Here is a 22,272-nt window from a genome sequence, read left to right on the forward strand (position 1 = left end):
TGGTAGCCCTTTATTATATTAAAAAAAACAACCACAACAACAGCAACAAAACCACGATGAGATGTTCCAAGCTACTGTATGACTATCTTTGGGGTTCCCTCTTTTTGTTAAGGTCTTCACAAAATACAAAATTAAATGTCTTTTTCTACGTACAGAACAAAGTAGAATCAAGTAACTGATTAGAGTATGTACAAAAACTTACACATTCTGTCTTGTTCTTTAAAAAATATAAATATCAATAATGTTCAGTAAAATGGGTTGGTTTTATTTTTAAGGCTTCATTCTTTCAGATCCTTCATTATTTAATGAGGTGCCAGGTAGGCAGGAAAGGGCAGGAAGAGAGGAGGTCATGTGTTTTATTAAAGGTCATGTGTTTAATTCTTGTGAGACTCTTCCTCATCTCTGGCAGGAGGAGATTTCCCTCCACATTGATTTAACTTTCCAGGAAGCAGAGGTGGAAGGAAAGGAAAACAAAACCTTTATTACTGTTATTTTTTTTTTCCTTCATTAAAATCTTGTTTTAAACCTGTCTCCTTTCATTGTCTTTGTAGAGAACCATCTGCCAAATACTTGGATTAAACAGACTGGAGCAGGACTGTGTCCCAGGTCCACCTGGGACAGGTTAGAATGAGGAAGAGGCTGCTGGAGGTGTTTTACCACCGACCCCCACGGAGGTAGCAAGTGCTGCAGCCAGGGCAGCTGCTGCTGCTGCATCCCTGGGTGTGAAGTCCGTGGGGAGGCTTTCCATGAGGCACTTGAGCTGCTCCTGGCCCAGTTTGATTTTATCGTCCAGCTCCCGCTGCTCGATGAGGAGCGCGGACTTCATCTTCACAAAGTGCTGGTAATCCTGGAGCTGCTCCTCGGAGAGGTAGTTGCCCAGGATGTCCAAGACCACCCGTTCCCGACGGTCAAGGTTTTCCTTGAGTTCCCGGGCGTCTTCGTGCTGGCCAGCCAGCAGCTTCCTCTTCTCGTTCAGCGAGCTCTGCACACACCAGAGAGAGCCCTTCAGCACCAGCAGCACCAAAATCCCTGCTCCCACCCCTCCTTCCTCCAAGCACCACCTCCACGGCTGGCTGCTAAGCTCCCAGACCCGCAGCCAAAAGCCTGGGAGAGGAGGATGAATCCTTCCTTATGGATTGAATGTGAATCCCACTGAATTGGACTCTGAATGTTCTAGTCAATGGGAGGCAGAAAGTGCTCCAAGGAAGTCAGTGAAACTTGCCTGAAAGCAACAACTACCAGGAAAACCCAGCTTTGTCTTTTCAAAAACCACCCAAAGAATGTTAAAGTGTGGCTTTAACTGAGTGGGTTATTCCAGGAGGCACAGCACCATCCAGGCTCTCCTCTGGCCATGGGGCACAGACAGGCTGTCCCCAGCACGGCCTTTCTGCGGTGAGACAAAAGCCACAGGATCCCCGACATTTATACAGACCGGGATCAAGGTTCCCAGGGACAAACCCTGCATTTGCTACTGCTCATCCACGAGCTCCAGGACACCTGTGCTGCCTTCCTGGCAGCCCTTGGAAGTCCTTGTAAGGTATGCTGTTGTGATGGCTGCTGCTGCCCCACACCCCAGTAAGGCCAGACACCACGGATACGTACCCGCTCCTCGCTGTTGGCATTTTCCCCCAGACTACTCAGAACATTCTCCACACGGGCCAGGCGTCCCGAGAGGGAGAGCAAGAGGTTCACCACCTTATCCAGATCGCCAATGAACATCTTGTACTTGTCAAACTCGTTGGGTTTGCACAGCGTGCTGATCAACAGCTCCACCTCCTCTCCGAGGGCATTATTCATCTTAATGTCTGCGAGCAGGCCCTCCTTGGCTTCCTTCAGGATTTCCAGTTTGTGGGTCAAGCTCCCGATGAGCTCAGCCTGTCAGAGGGGAAACACATTGCTACCATCACCCTGACCACATGGATGACGACAACAGGAGGATACGGCTGTGGTTCCTGAGGAGCAGGGTCATGTCAGCAACAGCTGACAAAGAAGATATAAAGGAGGAAACGGAGAGAACACTGGAATTCCTCATCTAGGACATTATCCAGGTAGCTGACAAAATTGTGTGAACATGTATGTGCTCCATGAACATTTATAGAAGAGATCTCAGATTTGGTGTACCATGTTCTGATACCCAGCTACCTACAGCTGAAAGATGTATGTTCTTTAAAACCTTCAAGTGAAAAGAGCTGCAGCCACATCTCTGGCATGTTCCCCACTCCCTGCCCCAGCCTGAAATGTCTTGAACTGTACAAAACAACTGCCTCCCACACAGAGACATCAGCGAAGAGTTTACACCAGTGATGCTCTAAGTTTACTCAGTGTCTGAGCAAAGACACAGAGAGCATAAACCCATTCTAAGAAAAATGCTGGCAACTATTTCTCTGCCAAAGAAAAGGAGGCCCCCGGGCTTCGGTTACTCCACAAACAGGCACATGTGCCCGAGATCCTAATTTCTGTTAGGATTTAGTGGAAAGACATATGCAAAAGCAAGTCTGTGGCCTGGGGCTCACAGTTCTTGCTTCCATTTACTCAGAACTGCGAGCAGGAAAAGCTCTTCCTACAAGGGGTGAGGATTTTCAGTGTCTGCAGCTTGTGCACTGCTGAGGCCCTGTTACCCGTGTGTTAATCTGCTGTGAAAATGTTCTCTCACAGTCCTGTTTCATCCAAACTGAGGGTCACTGCAGGCAGGAGCAGTCTGCTCCAGCAAAGGAAGGATCTTCAAACACTGGTGAGGCAGGGGGGATCACTGAGCTGGCCCTGATGGCCAGGGTGGCCTCTCAGTGGGGTCCCAAGGCTGGGCTGGCAGTGGAAGCACACGGCAGTGTATGGCCAGGCACCACTAGATGGAACTCTTGGCGTGCTTTGTTCTGTGGCTGCACTACAGCCTGCTCTCAGCTGCCACACACATGCAGAGGCTGAACAAAAGGTGAGGAATATTCCTTTGAAATAAACATCAGCTCCCCGGAATGACGACGAAGTCACTCCATTGGTGCAGGGTAGTTCAGGGGCAGAGGGAGCAAAGGTGGTACTAAATCAAAAGAATCTCCTTTCTGTGGATTCTCCCTTCAGCAGTACCCAGAGACAAAGCCTAACACCTGTCCTTCCCAGGGGCTGTGATGCTGTTCCTCCCTGCTCCAGGAGCTTTGCCCTCCAAAGCAGGAGGCAGGGACTGCTGGGAGTGACATACCTTTGTTCGGAAGGCGGGGGAGCTGGAGGGGCCTGCGAAATACTTTTGTGTTTGTTAATCAGTGACTCTCCTGCGATCCCAAATGCCAACCAACCTTTGCATGCTTACAGTGCAAATGAGCTCAGTTTAGCCACATGACCTCCCAGAGGAGCTGCTTCTCAGGTAACCCTTGTGAGAATGTTCTCGCACACAGACCATGAGCAAACACACCAGGCAGATGGTGCTCCCTGGGCCTAACCACTCCCATCTATTTCTGGTTTTCCATGCAAATGTAACCTTTAAGGCCTGGGACGCTCTCCATGGCAGGCTCACAGCTACTTGCAAGCCTGTCAGACGCTTGCAGCATCTTCATCTTGTTTAGTCACTCCCAATCCCTGTGGCTCCTTGGGATTTGGGAGCTAGGCAACATGTCTGTAATTACCAGGTAATTAATGTGAGACAACTACAGGGGCAAATTAGAAGGCCCTGCAAAAGCCCTGGAAGGCAGGACACAGAGGCCTCCAGCGAGAACTGGAGGGGCCATTCCTCAGTGAAACAGAGCCTCAACAAGAGAGGAAAATGTTTCCTCCCCTCCTGCCCTGCTCTCTCCCCTCCCAAGCCATCACATGGAGGTTGAGCCACTGAGGTACCGGTGGCTTTCAGTGGGTCAGAGAAACAGAGTGTGGGGGAAAAAGAGAAACCAATGTTTCTTTGGAAGCAATAAGTACAGAAAGCAGGTGAAATGGGTGAACTGGCTTCACTGAAGAGGAAAATCTTAGGGGAAAACCTTCTGCCCTCAGACAGTGCAGTCAGTAGCCAGACTCTGTTCCTGTTTCCAGCTGAGCTGGCCTTGTTCAAGTTGTTTCACCTCTCCCTTTTCCTTCCTTGCTACAGGACTGGGACTGCTCCTTACAGCCTGTACACCCAGCATTTGGCATGGGACAGGCCTGCCTCGGGGTGGTGGTGCAAGATTTGTACTCCAGTTTGCAGTGAGTACTCAGATCAACTCTCTTCATTCAATTTGGGTCACTCTAATGAAGCTTCAACGGTGGCCTAAACGCTCCCACGCAACTTGAGATTTGCCAAAAGCTGCCAAATAGAAATGCACTTCACTGTAGGGCTTATTGTTATTTCAGGAATGTAAGCAGCCAGTGATGGTGTGTGCTGAATTTACCTTCTTCTCGTTGATGTCCAGCAGCTCCTCTTCCTCACCTTCTTCTGGCAAGTCCTTGATTTTATTCAGCAGCTCTGCTTTGGGTGCTGAAACGCTGTAATAAGCAGGACAGGTGACCAGGGTGATGGGAGCTTCCTTTTCCTCTCTCCTACACCACAGTGAAGAAAAAGAAGGAGTTCAGTTCGAGCCTGACTTTTCCCCATGCGTAGATGGATGGTTTTCCATCACTGCCCGTTTGGTACCTTCCCAGTGTTATTACCCACAAGGACAAGGCGGATTCCTGCCACCAGAGGGTGGGTGTCAGCTGCTGTCAGATCCCAGCACGGCCCCTGGGTTTAAAGGTGACTGGTTACAGCCTTGGACAGGCTTTACCTTGCTGGGGGTCAGTCAGCACAGCTCGGCTGGAGGTGGCCAGACCGGCCATCTCAGCTGGCATCGTGCAGCACAGCTGATTCCTGGATGGTTCTCCAGCTGCCACGTGGCAGCTTCTATCTTAAAAAACCCCCACACTGGAGGACTTGGGCCGACCTTGCAGTAAGAAGGTCCCCTCAAGCCTCCTTCCAAAATCTGGCCTCTCATTATCTTTCTGCCTGCCATTATTTTCACACGGATTTTACTCTCATGTCTGTTCCTGCACTTTGGACTGAATTGCTTCAGCTTGCAAAGGTCCAGAGAGCAAAATCAAGTAACATCTCCAGGGCTGGTTCATCTCCTCCCCTGTTACGGAGCTCAGCATTGCTTTCCACACAGCCCAGCTCATGAGAAAGGGTATTTGGAACCGCCCTGCCAGGCCCTGCACCTGGGAACTGCGGAACTTACTCTCCACCAGAGCCCACCTGCAGAAATGCAGACACATTGGGCACAGGTTGGCCTTAAAAGTGAGGGAGTAGAGAGTTGTGCCAGCCCTCATCCCGATCCCACAGTGCTTACGTGTCTTCCCCAACAGCCGTCCTGCTGACTTGCTTCTGTGACATCTTCCTCTTCATGTTGTTCTCCTTCAGCAAGCTGGTTCCACTGGGGAAAATCCCTTCCATTAAGTCCATGGTAGTCTTCATTTTGGAATCTGGATCCAGGATATCTGCCAGAGACTTGTCTTTGTGGACAATTTCTTTTGCCAGAGCCTCTGACTTAATATCCTCTGGGGTCTTTTTCTTTGCCTTCACTGGAGGTACTGTGCTGAGTATCCCGGAGTCTGGGCTGGTGTTTTCCGACTCTGACTCTCTGGGGTCACCTTCAGGCTGAGTTATGGGCTGTGTATCAGTGCTTTGAGGCCCTTCAGAAGTAGCAGGTGACTGGTGCTGCTGGTCCACAGCAGATGGAGAGCTAGTCCTCTTTGCAGTTGGTGAGAGGGGCCAGTTATTTTCACCGATACTGGTGCCCAACCCTGTGATCTCCCTCTCAGCTGGGGCTTTGGGAAAGCTTTTGAAGCTGCTATGGAAAGAAAAATTCTGTGAGATGAAGATAAACCTATGACCCAGGACCATTGTGAACATGTGATGAAGGCCTACAACAAGTAAGTTTTCCTTCTCTCTCATTTTTGTGTCTCACTTCTCATTCCAACACAGAAGGGCGTGCAGTGTGAAGCTCCTGGCACCAGAAGCATTTCATCCCCCCAGCCTGGATGCTACTGGATTGTCTTTCCAACACAAAAAGAACCAGTGAGTAACAAGTCACTTTGTTTTCTGCTGACAGCTGGGGGACGTTGTGTCCCCCTACCTGGGAGTGCCATCCTGAGCAGCCCCTACCCATTTGTCCTTGTCATGTTGGAAAAGCCAATCACCGCTATAGCCCTGGCCAGATTCTTCCTGGAGGGATATTAGAGCAGCTTCCTGGGAGTGCAGGAAGCTGTGCTGAGTTAAACCAGCTGGGCAGCAAGCCCAAAGTCCCATCCTTCAGGAGAGTTGTCCTAGACAGCATGACTGTGACATATTTGTGTTGTCACTCCTTGGCAGATGGTCACTGTTTCATAACAGCATTGTTTTGTGCCAGGTCTAAAATGCATTCTGGGGGATTCTAACTGTTTGGATAAACCCATCATGGATTTTCACAGCTGTCTCTCAAAAACCAGTTACTGGAAGGAGTCAGCAGCCATTCCAACTCCTCATGCTGGAGCGAGTCGGAAGCGACCCCATGAAATCTGCAGGGAGAACCAGATCAGGAGACTTTCTCCTCCATAACCCCCTTTCCTGGGGGTTATAGGGGAGCACCTGCCAGTGGATATGCTGGTGGCCCACCGAGCTTTGTGCCCTGGTCTGGCCATGTTGTTTGACGATACTCTTGGCATCCAGGCAGTGAGTCTGTCTGTCCCTGTGCCCATATAACAAGCTCCCTGCCCGGCTGGCAGCCGGGGGGGTCTCACAGTACGCAGGGTCATTGCCATCTGTCTGAGCCCTGCATATCTTACTGTATATGGCCCTGCACCGCCCCAGACACCGCATTCCAGCCCGCCCTTACCTCGCACTGGCCTCCTCTGGGAGCCGGGGGGATTTGTCTCCAGCTGCCCCGTTCCCCTCAAGCACCATGGCTGGGGGGGGAGGTGGGAATTCCCCCGTGCCGTTGGCAGAAGTGCAAGAGCTGAGCTCGGGAAGAGGACGGGACGGTGGTGGCAGGGAGAAGGGCGGCTGGGAAGGTGCGACGAACACCTCGTCGTCCCCCTCGTCCTGCAGCAAGGGCGGGGGTGTGAGCTGCAGCCCCGACTCCGAGATCCGCAGCTGGGTGGTGCCTTGGGGAGAGGGAGTCTCCGGGTCGGAAGAAGTGCTGCTCTGTGTCGGCAGGGACTGCCACCTCTGGGACAGCTTGGGCCCGGCTGCTGGGAGAGACACCACGGCCCTCGCGGAGCTGTTGTCCTTGACCGGAGGAGCCCACGCCACTTTGGGGGGCAGGGATCTGTGGAGCAGCCCGGCCTTCCTTCTCCACACCATTTCTTCAATGGGAGTCTCTGGGGATCTATCCTGCACAGCATCCAGGGGTTGTGGCTGGAGATTCCCGTCGCCCTCAGGGGGAAGAGCCTCTCGTTTGGCATGGTGCTGTCTCAGAGCCTGGCCCTCGCCTGTGCTCTGGAAGTCTGAGGGAGCCTGGGTGGGTGTGTTGGGGGAGGGCTGGCCAGATCCAGAAGGAGTAAGGTTAAGGAACAAGGGTTTAAAGCCTTGCTTTTGCTCAGGATAGTGACTCCTTGCCTCTGTTGGGGCTGGGAAAAATGCGGAAGTCCTGCCATCTGGCCTGGAAAGTTCTGAGAGCTTGTGGTTCTCTGTCAGTGGGGTGGACCCAGCGATAACATCGCTGCTGCGGGGAGGGTGGGGATAGTAACTGGTGAATGCCAGTCTCTCTGAGTGGCTTCTTTCTTTCTTGCTGAAAGACCTAAACACCAAGAGACAGACCACGGTAAGATTAACAATTAATAATGAGCAGGAAAAGCTCTTGTGCACCTCCTTAATGAATCAATTATCAACCCTACCAGAGGCCAGTGTCTGTGCCTGCTGGTCTAGGTGAGGTGCAGCTGTGCTATGAAGCTGGAAGTCAAATCCTGAGCCAGATCCATTTCCACTCACCATCTCCCATCATTCTCAGTGCATGCATACACACACGTGTAGCAAGTATCACAACAATAACTCAATGGAAAAAAATTTAGGAAAACCTAATGCCTGGCTTCCTTTCCAGCCCTGGTTTCAATTTGGTTTGTTTCAGATGGGTCTAGTAGTAACTTCTGTAAGACAGATTATTTGACATTATCTACCATCAAACCCCATTCTCAATTGCTGATAATTCTAAGCTCTATGAGCCAAAAATTCCCATAATGTTATCCGGCTCCTGTTGGAAAGGTGCCATTAAAATGATTCAACTGCCTCCAAGAACAAGGCGAGGCCAAAAAATGCACTATTTTGACTCCAGAGAAAATTAAAAAAAGCTCCTACAGCCTTGGAACCCTGTAAGAAAACAGAGCTCCCTCAGACAGGCAGGTGTGACGAACCCCAGAGCCAACACATTCCATCTGCGAGCGGATGTTAAGGCTGCAAAGCCAGTGGGGTGAGTTATTCCTTCCAGGTCTTTTAGGATGTTCTCAGGTGAGTCTGAGAAACAGCGTCTAGCCTTTGGAGTGAGGATCCTGCTCGGAATCCAGAGCCAAACCTACTTGCCTGTACGGCTATTTAGCTGGAAAACAAACTGAGCAGTAATAATGACATCAGCAGATGGCCTGAAAACATGAGGCTGTACCATAAAACAATAAAACACAATAAAGCTCTACTGCCAATATATTTTCTGTTCTTGAGATGCATTGTTCAAACACTCCCAACACTGCCAATCTGTGATGCTGGAGACTTGGGCCCCAGATTTGTTCCCAGATGTACTGGTACAATACAAGAGTAACTCTGTCAAAAACGTGTGTTGTTCCGGCTTTATTCTGGTGTGACTGAGAATAGAATTTGGCAGCCTGTGCCTGGGGCTGGGGAAACTTCCCAGACAGGCTGCTCTTGGTATTGTCTGTGGTTCCTGGACAGTAGCAGTGTGTATTCTTTTCAGATGCTCAGTGTTCCTCAGGAACACCAGATGGCAATTCTCTAATTGAAAGATCTCTCCTACTGTGGAAGCAACTGTGGATTCTAAAACTGATGGAGCAACACCCGTTCCCAATATTGTGTGGCACCTGGGGAGCAGTGGGAGAGCACATGTGACTGCACCAAGTGATTGCTGACCAAGGGTTTTTCCTAACTTTACCATCTGACAGTTTTCTTCCTCCTCGAGCGAGAGCTGTGGTAGGGGTGGTCCCATCTCCTCTGCAGCACATTAGGCAGCTGTGTCCCATGGAAACTGAGAAACATAACCTGTACTGCCTGGTGTTGCCTCCCTGCATGGAGAACACTTCTCCTATCCTCATTTTATCTTTTGGAAAATCCAATTCTGAGCAAGAGGGGAAAGCAACTCCTGTCTCCCGGCAGAAATGTGCTTGCGAAGCATGAGGGATGCCTGCGCAGCAGAAACACCACAAAACTGCTAATAACCAATAATCTTTGTGCAGTGAAGCAGGAAAAGGAGAAACCTGCATTTTGTGCCCCAATAAACTTGTTTTCAGTCTGGGTGTTCAATCCCATTACTTGGAAAATAGGTTGGGGAAAGAAAGAAAGAAAAGGAAGCTGCAGGTAGTGATCGAGCAGCAGGATGAAATGCCATCTGCAGGAAAAACAGGGAGGCAGGAGCAACTGAAACAGCTGCATTGCTGTCTTAGGAAAAAATATGGAAAAAAGTTATTCCAAATCACAGCAAATGGGTGTGTTTGAAATAAACCTAAAAGGATGTGCCTGAAGGTAGATTGGGTCCCTTTAAAACAACATTTATGTCTTCTTAGGGGCAAACATGGCCAGAAGTAAGACCCAGCCAGAGTAGGAGCCTTCCTCTGCTTCCAGCTGTCACTGCGTGCCCCAGAGCTGTGTGGAGAAACCTTTGGAGACAGCAGTGTTAACTCCCACTGGGAGCACAGAGCAGGCTGGCATTTACTGCAAGTTTGTGAGGAACAGAGCTCCTTTGTGAACAATTCTTTTAGTCCCTCTTGATGGTTTTTACTGTAATGGGAGTTGGTTGTTTGGGCACTCAGGGCTTAGGGCAAACATCTATTTATTATTTAAATGTAAATACAGCACGATCAACTTCAGTTCTAGTTAACTTCAAAACAATCCACGGCTAAGTGGAGAGTTACGTAAATCCTAAGACTATGAGTTTTGTGATTACACTTTTCTATTTTTAAAAGCATTTCTCTCTCCCCCTGTTGCTGAGCAAAACATCCTGCCTGCACGAAGGGAAGCAGCCTAAAGGCCAGCTCCCACTTCAGGAAGATGGGGGAAATCTCCTGGTTTTAATCCATGCAAATGTTCCCTTGCTTTTGGGGAGGCAGCTGGAGAAAACCATCAAGGTATTTTTTCCTTTAGAACCCTTCAATAGTGATGGCATGTGGATGTGAGTTGCAGCAGCAGATCAACCACATTTTGGAATATTTGTAACTTGAAATTTGCTGCAGAAATGTGGCCCAAGATGACATGAGGAGAACTTGATAGTAAATGAATGTCTGTAGTGAAAACAAAGCTCACAGCAACTCCTCCTAAGTGTGCTGGGCACAGCACACCCAGAGCTGTGTCTGTGCAGGTGTTTTCCCTAGTTTGGCGTGAGACAATCCATGACAACTGCTGGATGGCCAGAGCTGATCCTGCAGGGGCAGAGGGGACATGGACACACTCCTACCTGGCTCCTGCGCTGACCACGTAGAAGGGATCCCTCACCATGGGGCCGAATTCACTGCTTTCCCTTCTCAGCAGCTCCTGGAGTACAAAGACAGCATTAGCAGCAAGCAGAAAGCAAACAAAATACCAAAACACTGATGAGAATGCTTTCTGAAGCCTGAGAGCAAGTCATTCCCCATGGCTATCCATTCCTTCCTATCTCTAAACAAATTCCTGCAGTGACAGTGCAACGTGATTTGTAGGCAGCTTGAAAGGAACATTTAGCACTGTACACAAGGCCCTCAAAAACGTACAGTGAGGCAGAGAAGTCTGCTGCTAAGCTGGAAACAAACACTTCCCACAAAAAATCTGAAAAGACCACAAATAAATAAATAAATAAAAATCCCCCTGTTGGTTTGGCTTTGTCCCCCATGCTTATAGCTGTGGTTTTGCACTGGAGATGGATCAGAAAGAAAACTAATGACAAAAACCCACTTAAACATATACTTCCCTTTCAAACAGACCCTATGGATTGGTGTGTATGTTGGAAGACAAATCTAAGAGCAGGGTTTTCACAAGTGCCTTGCTGCCTGTGGGACTAAATGCTCATTCCAGAAGTGGATACAGCTAAATCCCTCTGGAAAACAGCAGTAAGGGCTCTCCCTTCTTCTATACTTGAACTAAGACCCTGTGAACAGGTCTGCAGGGCTGTTCACCCTCTTTCTCAAGTTGGTTTCCAACGGGCAGAACCTCTGGTTTGGCTGCTGAACATATGAACGATTAAAAATGAGCCAAAAGGGGGAAATAAAGATCTCAAGAACAGCCCTGTACATCCTGCCTGAGAGAGGGGAAAAATGAACTGGGGCTGTTTGTTGTCCAGCCTGTCACTGGAAAGTACATTTTGGTGATTTTTCTCTCTCTGGATGTCTGGTTTTGTTGCTGCTCTGACTGTTTTGGGAGGCAGAGGAAGGGTCACAGCTTGGCTTTCAGCTTAACTCGTTCTGGACCCTTACTGAATGCAAGGCAAGCGTGACAAAATGGCACAGAGATGAGCCTGATGCCTGGCTGGGGTGGAAAAATACCAATGGTGGGATGAGACAGGAGTGGTTCTGGAAGTGCATTCCGGTCACTTGATATTCACAAGCTGCTTTTTTTAACTCCCTCTATTTAAAGACGTGGCGTGGGAGCTGAGGGCTGCCGAGGGAGGACGTGGAGAATGGAGCACACGGGGAGTTTGGGAGGGTTGGGCCTGTTTGTGAGGTGCTGCCCAGAGCCTCCTCCATGTCACTTGATTCGGGATCACTTCGTTGCACCTGGAGAATCTGTTCTGGGCCAGGAGCAAGTGCAAGAGCACAAGGAGATGTCCTGGATCTCAGCTGCCCTGTAAGTATGTAAGCCTCTCCAAACACTCAGCCTATTTGGAGCGAGGAGCCTGTCCACACATTTTGGTAGTTTGCATCCCTGTTTGTGATAAATGGAGCTTGGCGTGGAAACAGGGATGGGGCAGCAGACCCACCACTGCTGCAAATCTGTGTGGCTCAAGCAGTTGCAGCTCCCTAAATAGGCCTGAACAGATTTCAGCTCAAGAGCTGGTCTGGGCAGTTGTTCTTTAAGAATTTAGCCTGGTTCTACTGTTTACCATCCTCAGAGTCAGTCAAATTCCCCATTTGTGACATCAGTGCAATGTTCCCAACCACCAAGCAGGGGACATGGAGCAGCCAGGGTCTCTGCTGAGTTTTCTCTGTGATGTTTCCCTCCAGGGCTGGAGGCAAAACACAATGGTTATTTGGCAGTGCCTCTGCCCAGCACTTCCCAGCACTGTCAGGCACAGTGGGAGCCAGGGTAATTCCAAGCAGACTTTAATCCTCTCTGCTTTGCACCAGGAAAACGGGCTGAGGCAGGACAGCAGCAACAGTGAATTGCCACCTTAATGGGACACCCCACCAGAAAGGTGCTCAGTGCTACTCCAGTGCTGCTGGCAGGTAAGGACAGGGATGTCTGAGTGGAATGTCCAGAGCAGCAAGGACATGTGCACACTACCAGCATATGCACTGAAATCCCAGCATCCCTGCCATCCCTGAAACAGCCCGAGCAGGGAGAAAGCTGAACTCCACCAGCAAGCTTTTAATTTAAGCGCAGGAAATTGTGTCTGTCTCAGCAGGCACTGAACCTTGCTCTAATCAACAGAGTAATTGCCATGACTGAACACCAGCCTGTTCTCTGACATCCCCCCCATTCCCTGGATGCAAGAGCCCTGCTTGTGGGTGCACACGACCCCGTTCCCACATACCTGGTGTTTCTTTTCTGCCGTGGGAGACGATCTGGAACGTACGTGCACAGGGACCGGCTGATTGTCGTACCTATCGAGCAGGTCTTCCACAGACACTGATTTCCCCGATTTCCTGGTGGTGGAGGGTGTTTCAAAGACCTGCTCCTGGTTCCTGTAGCGAGGCTGGCCCTGCACACCCAGCAGGTCTGTCTGGGTGCCTTTGGTGAGCTCTGTCCTGGCTCTGTAATCCCGGCACCTCTCTGCTTTTGGCCGGCTTGTGCCCAAGCTGTCCTGGCGCCCTGCCTTCTCATCTCCACTCGTGTCCAAGTAGTCCACCAGCCCAGGAGGAAGGGTAGAAGACATCCGTCCTGTCCTGGATATCCGCTCTAGGGACTCTCTCCGGCGGTAAAGGTTCTGGTCCTGCAGGGAATTCATGCTGGAGGCAGAGGAAAGGCTCTGGCTGTCTGTGCCCCCCACCTGCAGGTAGGAGCTGTGGGAACGCTCCCTCAGCAGCCCCACGTCCTGTGAGGACGGCCGTCTCCCTGTTTTCCGCTCGATGTAGTCGGCGAGGGCGCTCTGCTGGAGCTGCTTGAGCTCGGGCTTGGACAGGCTGGCTGTGGAGGAAGCCTTGCCATCCCTCTCGAAGATCTTCCGCCGGTCAGCCACCGTGTTCTCCGGGAAGACAAAATGGATGCTCTTCTTCTGGAAGGAGAAGGGCGACGGCTCCCCATCCGAGATGCCCACCTCGTTCATCTTTTCCGGCTCCGAGTAGGAGCGCTTCTTCTGCTCTGCTGTCAGCCGCCTGCGGCCCCCGATGCGCAGCACGTGCTGTGTCCTGGCGTAGTCCAGGGCGGAGAGGCCGTCTTCCGTGGGCGTGATGCTGTGCCTCTCCTTGGGCGTGTGCGGAGATGATGCCGTGCTCCTCATGCCCACGTGGGCCGAGGCAGGACGCTGGGGCATCCTCTTGGGAGCGCTCCCGAACGGGGGGCTGATGCGACGGAACGAGGTGGCCCTCAGCACCCTGGACTGGGCGTCCTTAATGCTGTTCCTGTAGGCCCTGTTAAATGGCGTGTCCAGCTGCGACCCGTGGGCGTCCTGGATGTTGTCCTTCCAGAGGATGTCCTTCTCAGGCTCCCCTGCCAGCTGGAACGTGCTTTTACTCCGCGGCAGCTGGGCCGCCCTTCCTTGCCCCTCATTCTCAGGACACAGGCCGTAGTAGTCAGTGGGTCTCGCCTGCTTCACCGAAGCCACCATCTGCAGCTCTACAGGGCGCCACTCAGCCTCGTCCAGCTTCCCGTTCCTGACGGAGGGGCTGGAGCCCCTGGCCAGCTCCGTGGGCAGCTTGCTCCGCACATCCTCTGGGCTGAGCAGGGAGCCCCTCGTGCCAGAGGGCTGGCTCGTCCTGCTCGGCCCGTAGTGCTGGCCGAAGCTGGGAATGCCAGCGCTCTGGGGCCGGGGGGTGCTCTGCTCCCGTTGCTCAAACTTGCTGACCTTCTCCAGCACCGAGCAGCGGGGCTTGCCAGTCTCTGGTTTGCCATAGGGAAAGCTTTGGGTGCTGCTGGAGCTGAGCCGGCTCCTCCCGAAATCTGAGGTCTTTGGGTGCTGTGGAGAAGGAGGCTCTTTGCACTTTGGCTCGGCAGCATGGAACAGAGTCACGCTCACATCCTCCTCCTCCTGCCTCGTGAAGGCCTGTGGGTCCACATCGCTCCACTGTCTGTGGCCCTGTCCCCTGTGATCCTTCTCCTCTTTGCTGCTGCTGTTCAGGAAGGACAGTTTGGTGTTGGAATAACACTCTCCTGCTTGCATCTCTCTTAACTCGGAGCTGCTTTGCCTCCTGGAGCTCTCTGGGATGTTCTGCAGGGAGGAGAAGCTGTACTGCTTGGCCTTGCTGTGACCCCACTGGTGGTGAGCAGCAGCTTCTCTCTCGTTTAACTGCATGTTGCCATTTTTGTCCTCCTGGGATCCAGGTGTCCAGTCCTCTTTGGGCTGGTAATGGGATTTTCTCTCACTAGCATCCCTCAGCTGGGGCTGTGGAGCCTGGAAAATGGGTTTGGAGGCCTGGGTGGTACCTGGGGTCTCACGGTGGCTTTGTGCTGCCTTGTAAAGGGGTAACAGCTCCTCCTTCCGTGACGTGGCCAGGGAGAGCTCTGGGCCTGCTGCACTGGGAGGTTTCTGCTGGAGAAGTTTGGCTTCCAGCTTTCTCTCAGCTGCAGGGGGCTGGTAGAAGACGGTCGATCTGTTTGTAGTGCTTTGGTTTCCATTCTCATCAAAGCCCAGGGTGCTGCTGGCTGTGGCCTTGTCATAAGAGACTGGGAGGGATGGAGAGTACCCGCTTTCTTTGGCCAGAGCTGGGTAAAGCGTCCCGGGATTGCCCACGGAAGGCTGGGGCACCTGGGCATAGTGCGGCTCTGGGGAGGGCACGGCATAGACACCAGTGGGCAGCAGGGGCTGCCCCGGCTGGGCTGCCTGGGAATAGCTCTGCTTGGGCTTCATGGTGGGGCTGCTCTCCGGGCTCTTCTCCACCACAGTGTGCAGATGCCCATCTCCGAAGGGGGGTTTCAGCAGCGGGCCCTGGGACAGGGAGCTGATCAGCGGCGGCCAGGCCCCTTTAGGCTGGGTCCTGCCAGGCTTGCTCAGGTCCAGGCCTGCACCCGAGCCGGGCCTCTCGTGGTGCCTGATGGCCGCGTAGCTGTCACTGCGAGCGGGAGGCAAGGGGGGTCCCCTGGGGGGTTGGCTCTTGCTGTCGGGCTGTGCCCAGGAGGGAGCCGTGCCGTGCCGGCCCAAGCCGAGCAGCCTGGTGTGGCCACGGCCGTCCAGCGAGGCCCGGGCATCGCCACTGGGGAGCAGGGAGGGCTTCACCTCGTACTCCTCGGAGACGCGCTGCTGGGCGTCGTACACCGTCCGCACGTACCTGATGTCCGCCTGCCTCAGGCCCTCCTGCAGCCCGGCCCGGCACTGCGCGCTGTCCGGGGAGCAGCACTGCTCCTTGCTGAACGGAGCGGCGGGATACTCGGGGATGCTGGAGTTGGTGGAGAAGGAGCTGTAGGCAGAGTCCCTCTTGCTGTGCAGGTGGGAGAGCTGGTCGATGCTGTTGGTGGATTTGGCTGGGGACAGGTGACAAGGGTGGTAGCCGGGGGAGGAGTGGTCCAAGCTCTCCATGCTGCCCCGGGAGCTGTACTGATCCGGACTCCTCCTCAGATAGCCATGCTCGTAGCCAGAGAGATCGCTGGTGGAGGAGCTGGGGGAGAGCGAGACAAGACTGAAAACCCACTGACAGCAGAGGAGAGGCACAACGACTTATAAGTGAGCTCAGAAGCAAGATGTTTAGTTTTGAGATGAAAACCCTTATTTGGGCCTTACTCCATCCCCTGTTTGGAGTCATCCCAGTTCACAAAGAGGAACTGCTTGACATTGCAACACATGGCTCTTATTTACCACAGAAGGGTGGGAGGGAAATACAGACAGAAAGACAGTGCATCTCTGGAGCCAGGGAGGATCAACCCCACCCAGCAAACCCATCCAAAGCCCTCGGAAAGCTGAATGAGCACCGATGCCACTGAGGAGGAGGAGAGGAGCACGAGGGGCGTTCTGGGGGGAACCTAATCTCTTTCTTTTTTTCCCATTTCATTTCTTTTTATGGAGATGAGGGCTACGCCCTGGCAGGCTTCCTGGAAATTCAGCTGTCCCAAGGATAGTTTGCTTGCTGCGAGAAAACTAAACTGACAAGACAGGGAAGAGATGCATGTGTTTGTGCCTGGAGGAAAGTGGGGTGCAGCCACAGACGCAGTCTGAGAACGCCCAGGAATTCTGCACAGCTGCCTACTCATGTAGCTCAGCAGGTGCAGGTACACCTTGGCACCTCCTCTGAGATACACATATGTCCAAAGAGGATTTGTGGCTGCCAGAGGTGTGATCAAAAATAAGGATATTCAGAGATCTTTCTATTTGTGGGGAGGGAGCTCCTTGTGCTGGCCACAGTTCTTTTTTTATATCTCACAAGGGGCCACCACAGATTTCTGTGGAGTTTGCCCTGGCTGATCTCCCCTCCCAGATTCAGGCAAATGCAGTGAGGATCAGGGAGTGTAACCTGAGGATTTCACTCTTCTTCCCTCTGTTCCCAGCTGCCCTTCCTCAGATACAGCTTTCTCTAGTTCCCTGTGCAACTACATGCACTGTCCTGGCAGAGCCACAGAGAAGCAGCAGGAAAGGACAGGCTGTGGCAGGGCAAGGCACAGAGCTGGAAGCTTCCTCCAGATCATATCCCAGCCAAAGGATGGGTGGTGTGGAGAAGGCTGCTGAGGATGAGGAAGGGCAGAAGGAAGCCTGGTCACAGCAGCTCTGCAGAGGGGTACAGAGGAACACAGACACAGGCAGGAAGAGATGGCAAATGTCAGATTAAAGCTGCTTTATCCATTTAAATGCACCACTCTATTTTGGATTCAAGTAACCATGTCCCTGGCAATGCCCAGCACAGCCCTGGCCAGCTGGCCACTAGATGTTCCCCGTGCTCCTCTTCAAGCAGCCAGGAGACAGAGCTGTGCTGCCCAAGGCTCTGCCAGGAGCTGTGCCTGGGAAGCAAAGCCCCTCGGTGGGAAAGGAGTTTGCTCCAGCATGAGTTGTACTGAGGCCACAGACCAATACACATTTCTCCTGCAACCATCCCCTCGCTTTTTTCAATGCTCTGTTTTCTCCTTCCTCCCCTCTGCCAAGGCTCAGTCCTGCCTGTAGAAGAAATGATGTCTCAATCCCACAGCCTATAAGGAGAGTTTGAAACCCTTCTGCCTTTCCAGGGAAAATCCTTCAAGGGCAGAATTTAAACTTGTCCCTCCTCCAGTTGCCCCAGTGCTGAACGTGCCAGAAACAGCCCCGACCTGCAGGGCACTGCTGCCCACCTGCCTCAGCCAGCATCTCCCCACCACATCTTCTGTCTCCCTTTCCTTCACTCCACAGCTGTGTAGTGCTTACCTGGAGTGGTAGGACTGATGCCAAGGGGTGCCAAGCGTACCCTGAGATATTTGCATCATGCTGGGATCGGGTTGGTTCTCCGCAAGTTTGGTTGAATGCCAGGAGTGAGGTCGACCTGGAGTTTCACTCCGCCTGGGTGGAAGCAGAAGGATTTTGCACATCAGCAACAGGCCAGCTCCTCCAAGGAAGAGGAATGTGAAGTAGCACCGACATTCAACACCAACATCTAAAACTGCTCGTGCTCACTCGTGTTTCACTGCTACTTTCTTGTCTATTCCAAGCAAATCCCGCAGCAACCACGGGATGTGTCTCTGACATTCACACAACACATTCCCCCTTGGATTTCCAAGGCAAGAGGCAAGTGGGTTATCACTGAATGCTGGGGGTCTTCCCCTCTACCTCCCAGACAGCCTCACCCCTCGGGGCCAAGCCTGGGGGCCCATTCCCAGGGATCAGTTTACAGCAGTTTACACACAATGCAGGGTGGCTGATGCGGTTCTTATGGATGCTGGAGGAGGATTTCTCCAAAGGTTCCCTTCATTTTAAAGCAAGGACTGGCAAAGCCATCGAAAGAATCATATGCCACGAGGGGGTGGGAGCCTGCACAAGGCTCTTTTGATCTCTCCTAAAAACTCAGGAGAGACATGACAGCCAAGCTCCAGCAGTGCGTGTCCCTCGCATCCCACCCCGGCTGGACAGCTGTCCCCAGGGTGTGTCCCCAGGCACGGCTGGCCCTCAGTGGCTGCAGGTACCAGCGCCAAGGCCTGGCCCCGTCAGCTCTGAGGAGAAACAACCCACCAGCAGCCTTATTTAAAGCACAGAGTGGTGCAATGGAAAGTCAAAGCAGGGGATTAGTGAGTCCCTTGGACAGGCCACGCAGATGCTTCCTTGCCCCAGCCTTTGGGCTTGTCCTCAATCCTCTGCTGCTTTCCAAGGGGGATCTCTCCTCTGCTCTGCAGTTTCTCACTCTTCCTGTGAGAAGGAGGAGCAGCATTGGATCTGGGTACCACTGAAATGTGGCAGCCTGCAGGATAATGCTGACTAAATAAATGCAACAGGAGGATATAACACACCTTTAAGGTTCTGTCTCACTGAAAATTCACAGTACAGCATGTCCTTTACAAGTCAGGAAAGAGATTAAAATGCCCTTGGCAGACGTAACCCAGACACCAAGAGAGGACTCTCCTACTGCCTAAGATTGTGAAAAGAAACGATACAGGAAAGTGTACAAAGCTAAAAACGGTTGTTAGGGTCAGGTCCTTTCCTAACACCAGTTAACACTGGCACCCGGATGGAAACGAGAGTGAGAAGCAGAACCATTTCTCCAGTGATTTTTCCATGCAGATGTCAGAAGTGCTGGTCATTCTCTCATCTGCTAGAAGAAGAAAGAAAAAGGGACATGCTTTTCCTTTTAACATCTGTTGTGGCAGATTGTCTCAAGGAAAGAGGTCTGCAGAGGGCAAGCTGAACCCAGCACCACTTTACATTTACATGTGTAGGTGTGTATAAGACAGACCTCTTCTGTTAAGCTCCTTGCCCAGAAAGCAAGGAAGCTGGAAACTGTCAGATGGGAAGTTGACAAAACTGTTTATTAAGAATAACCCACATTCTTGCCTTTGTCTCAGGAGGTTGTAGGATTTAAAAGTACAGAACTGTAATAACAACAACAACAACAAACCAACCTCATCACCTTATTTTTTATATATTCCCAAGGGCTGCACCTGTACTGTACTTGCGAAGGTGTCTGGACAATCTTATTACCAAAAAATTCCCCACTTCAGATAATAGAGGAAGTGATCCCTCTATTGTAAGTGCCAAGGCTGGAAAAAGAGACTCCAGGTTCCTCATGGACACCTCCAGTGATCAGATAACCTGGGCATCCAGGTCAGGTTGGCCTCACGACAAATGCGTGGGAGAGAAGATACCTGGGGAAATCAGTGGACCGTGATGCAATGCTGGCACCTAAATGGCAGCTGTTAACACTGATTGCAGACCTGATACTGCCAAATCCACCCTGTACACTGGAAAACCAAAGGGAAAAGGAGAGTCTTTAATCTTGCCCAGCTGCTGTTATCTGGGTGCTCCCTGCTGGTCCCAGCGTTTGCAGGTGGAAATGTGCCCGGCCCATTAGAGGCTCCTCGAGGCAGCCTGGCACAGGCTGGATGCAGTCTGGGCTGCAAGGACCACACTCACATCTCTGAGGCCCTTCCCCAGTAACAGCTCTGCAGCTTTCTCTTATTAGGAAGAGCTGAGCGTGCTCTTCTCTGTAATCCCTGGGTTTTATATTTTGTATGCAAAACAGGAATGGAACTTTACAAGGATACCTTGGCACAAACACTACAAATGAATCAGCATCAGAGGCTTTCTTCACAGTGTAACTGAAAGGCTGAGTTATCTTTTTCCCAAGGTTGCAAACAAAACCATCCAGAACAGAGCATTCAGTGTGACTGCTGTTCTTCACATACTGTTCCTCGCCGATTCCCGAGCACGCACACAACCCGAGCGCTCTGCAGTCCAAAAGTACTCCAGCCCAGCACCCTCCAGGAGTGCACAGATACTCTGGTGTGAAAGGCCCATCTCTAACAAAAGCACACAACCCAGCTTCCTCAAATTGCCATTTGCCCCCTTCCTACATCCTTAGAAAGCTAACTGCAATCCCTGTGGATGTGCCCTCAAAGCCGTGTGCCCAGGTGGCTGTGTGGGAGGTTACTGGAGCTGGAAGGGACAGCCATGGCCTGGAAGGGATAACCATGGCCTAGCCCACCATCTGGGGAGGTAGGAAGGGATGGGGCCCCTGCAGCACAGACCCTCTTCCTGTAGGAAAGAAGAAAGGTTAGGATGTGAGTGCAAAGCTTGTGCCTCCTGACTGCGACCCCAGGCACTGAGTCACAAGGGAATGAGCCAAGAGGGCAGTGCCCATCCTCACCTCGTCCTCCTCACAGTAGGAAACATTTCAAGCTAGTGATAATTCTAACCTGACAAAACCCACATGGCAGAGGCAGGATGTCCTAAGCTGTGCCACACTGCATGGAGCAGCAGGACCTTTGTACAACCTGATCCCAGCAATTCACCTGTACTCTTCTTCCAGGGTGACTGCACACCTGCATCCACAGAAACCATCTGAATTCTCAGCAGCGTGGACCTGTCTCCAAGATGGACACATCTAAAGGAGCGTGAGCACAACAGGGAGACATTTTCCAGACATCCAAACGTGCTGCTGCAGCCCCTCTGCCTGGCTGTTGGGCAGGAGATGAAGGAAAACTAAAGCACTCGGAAGCCTATTAGGATTTCGACAGAGTGAGGCAACAATCTACTCAAAGCCATGTCGCTCTTAATTAAGGTTCAGTCATGGCTCTAAAAATAAGCAGAACAGACAAGGCCAATTAGAAAGGAGTCGGACCAGAATGGCGTCAGCTTGATGTGTCTTTCACTAAATCTCTCTTTTTAGGCTCACAGAGCCCTTCTGGTAAATTCTGGGGCAGGAGAGGTCTGGAGTGAGCTCTGTCCCTTCACAATTTTGACTAAAAAGAAGGAAGACTCCTTAGAGAGAACTGAAGTGTATGAAATGATATTTCACATGATGGATCTTGGGCAAGAGTGTCTCCTCATCTATAAAGGAAAGGGAGAATTGTGTTGCAATAGCCCAGGCCCTGAGTGCCATGTGGGAACTGGGAGACAGGTACTGAGCTTCCTGAAGTCTCTCTCTGATGAGGAAGCAGAGAATCAGAGGTTTCTGCTCAGATTCCCTACGATTACCATCACCAACTCTTTGAGAAAAACTCCCCACCATGCCCCTGGAAAGAAAATCCCTGTGTGGAAGCAGAGATGAGAACCATGTATGTGGATCTACAGCCAGATTTTTTCTACTGGTTTTTCCTGACAGAAGTGCTTTCCACCCCAGGCTGCGGATGGAAGTGCTGGGATTGCTCCAAGGTGATGGCAGCTGTGAGCAACGGGTGCTCCTTCCTTGAACTTAGGAACAGTCAAACATTGTAATTAATGATTACTGGTCCTGCATGTCACACCTCTGTGTTATCACGTTTCTCTGGGAACCCCCAGGCTGCCTTATCCAAGAAGGGGGTATTTATCCATTTTCCAGCAAAGGTAACGGAGCACAGGGCTCGGAGCCGCTTCACCTTCCCTTTGCCCCAGCACAGGGCTGACAGGCAATATTTAGACTGGGGACTTTTCCCTACACAAGGAAAGGGTCCCACTGGCATTCCCTGACACTAACCAGACACAGGCTTAAGCGGGAACAGAGGTGATGTATACAAACTTCACTCTGGCTGATTACTGGATTCAAGGGCTTTGTCCTACCAGGATCTTCTGGCAGCTTTCTATTTTAAAGACAGTATTACCAAGTAACATGACAAGTAGGATTTAAATTGCAAAATAAGGAGTATTTCTGATCTCTATGTTGAAAAAGTGCTTGCCACCAGGATAGAGTCCCCCAGGACTGCAGCTTAGACATGCAGAAGCCAGCAGAGTC

The 22,272-nt window shown here is 51.7% G+C and overlaps 1 protein-coding gene across 5 annotated transcripts in view; it reads right to left on the reverse strand.

The window, feature by feature from the left end:
- The window catches only part of SHROOM3 (shroom family member 3), a 103,080-nt gene continuing 80,808 nt past the window's right edge, over nucleotides 1-22,272 (reverse strand). For 3 of the 5 annotated variants that reach the window (XM_027698502.1, XM_027698504.1, XM_027698505.1), the window contains 8 exons: nucleotides 17,784-17,915; nucleotides 12,840-16,056; nucleotides 10,572-10,648; nucleotides 6,798-7,700; nucleotides 5,274-5,774; nucleotides 4,344-4,491; nucleotides 1,603-1,875; nucleotides 1-982 (listed from right to left, as the gene is read on the reverse strand). In XM_027698502.1, the coding sequence (XP_027554303.1) occupies nucleotides 623-982; nucleotides 1,603-1,875; nucleotides 4,344-4,491; nucleotides 5,274-5,774; nucleotides 6,798-7,700; nucleotides 10,572-10,648; nucleotides 12,840-16,056; nucleotides 17,784-17,915 (5,611 nt within the window). In that variant the 3' untranslated portion in view covers nucleotides 1-622. The remainder of the gene's footprint in view (nucleotides 983-1,602; nucleotides 1,876-4,343; nucleotides 4,492-5,273; nucleotides 5,775-6,797; nucleotides 7,701-10,571; nucleotides 10,649-12,839; nucleotides 16,057-17,783; nucleotides 17,916-22,272) is intronic. The other 2 variants (XM_027698503.1, XM_027698507.1) reach the window with 2 other exon arrangements.

Source organism: Neopelma chrysocephalum, unplaced genomic scaffold, assembly GCF_003984885.1.
Source record: "Neopelma chrysocephalum unplaced genomic scaffold, ASM398488v2 Primary Assembly neopelma1_128, whole genome shotgun sequence".
In the NCBI taxonomy this organism is placed as follows: Eukaryota; Metazoa; Chordata; class Aves; order Passeriformes; family Pipridae; genus Neopelma; species Neopelma chrysocephalum.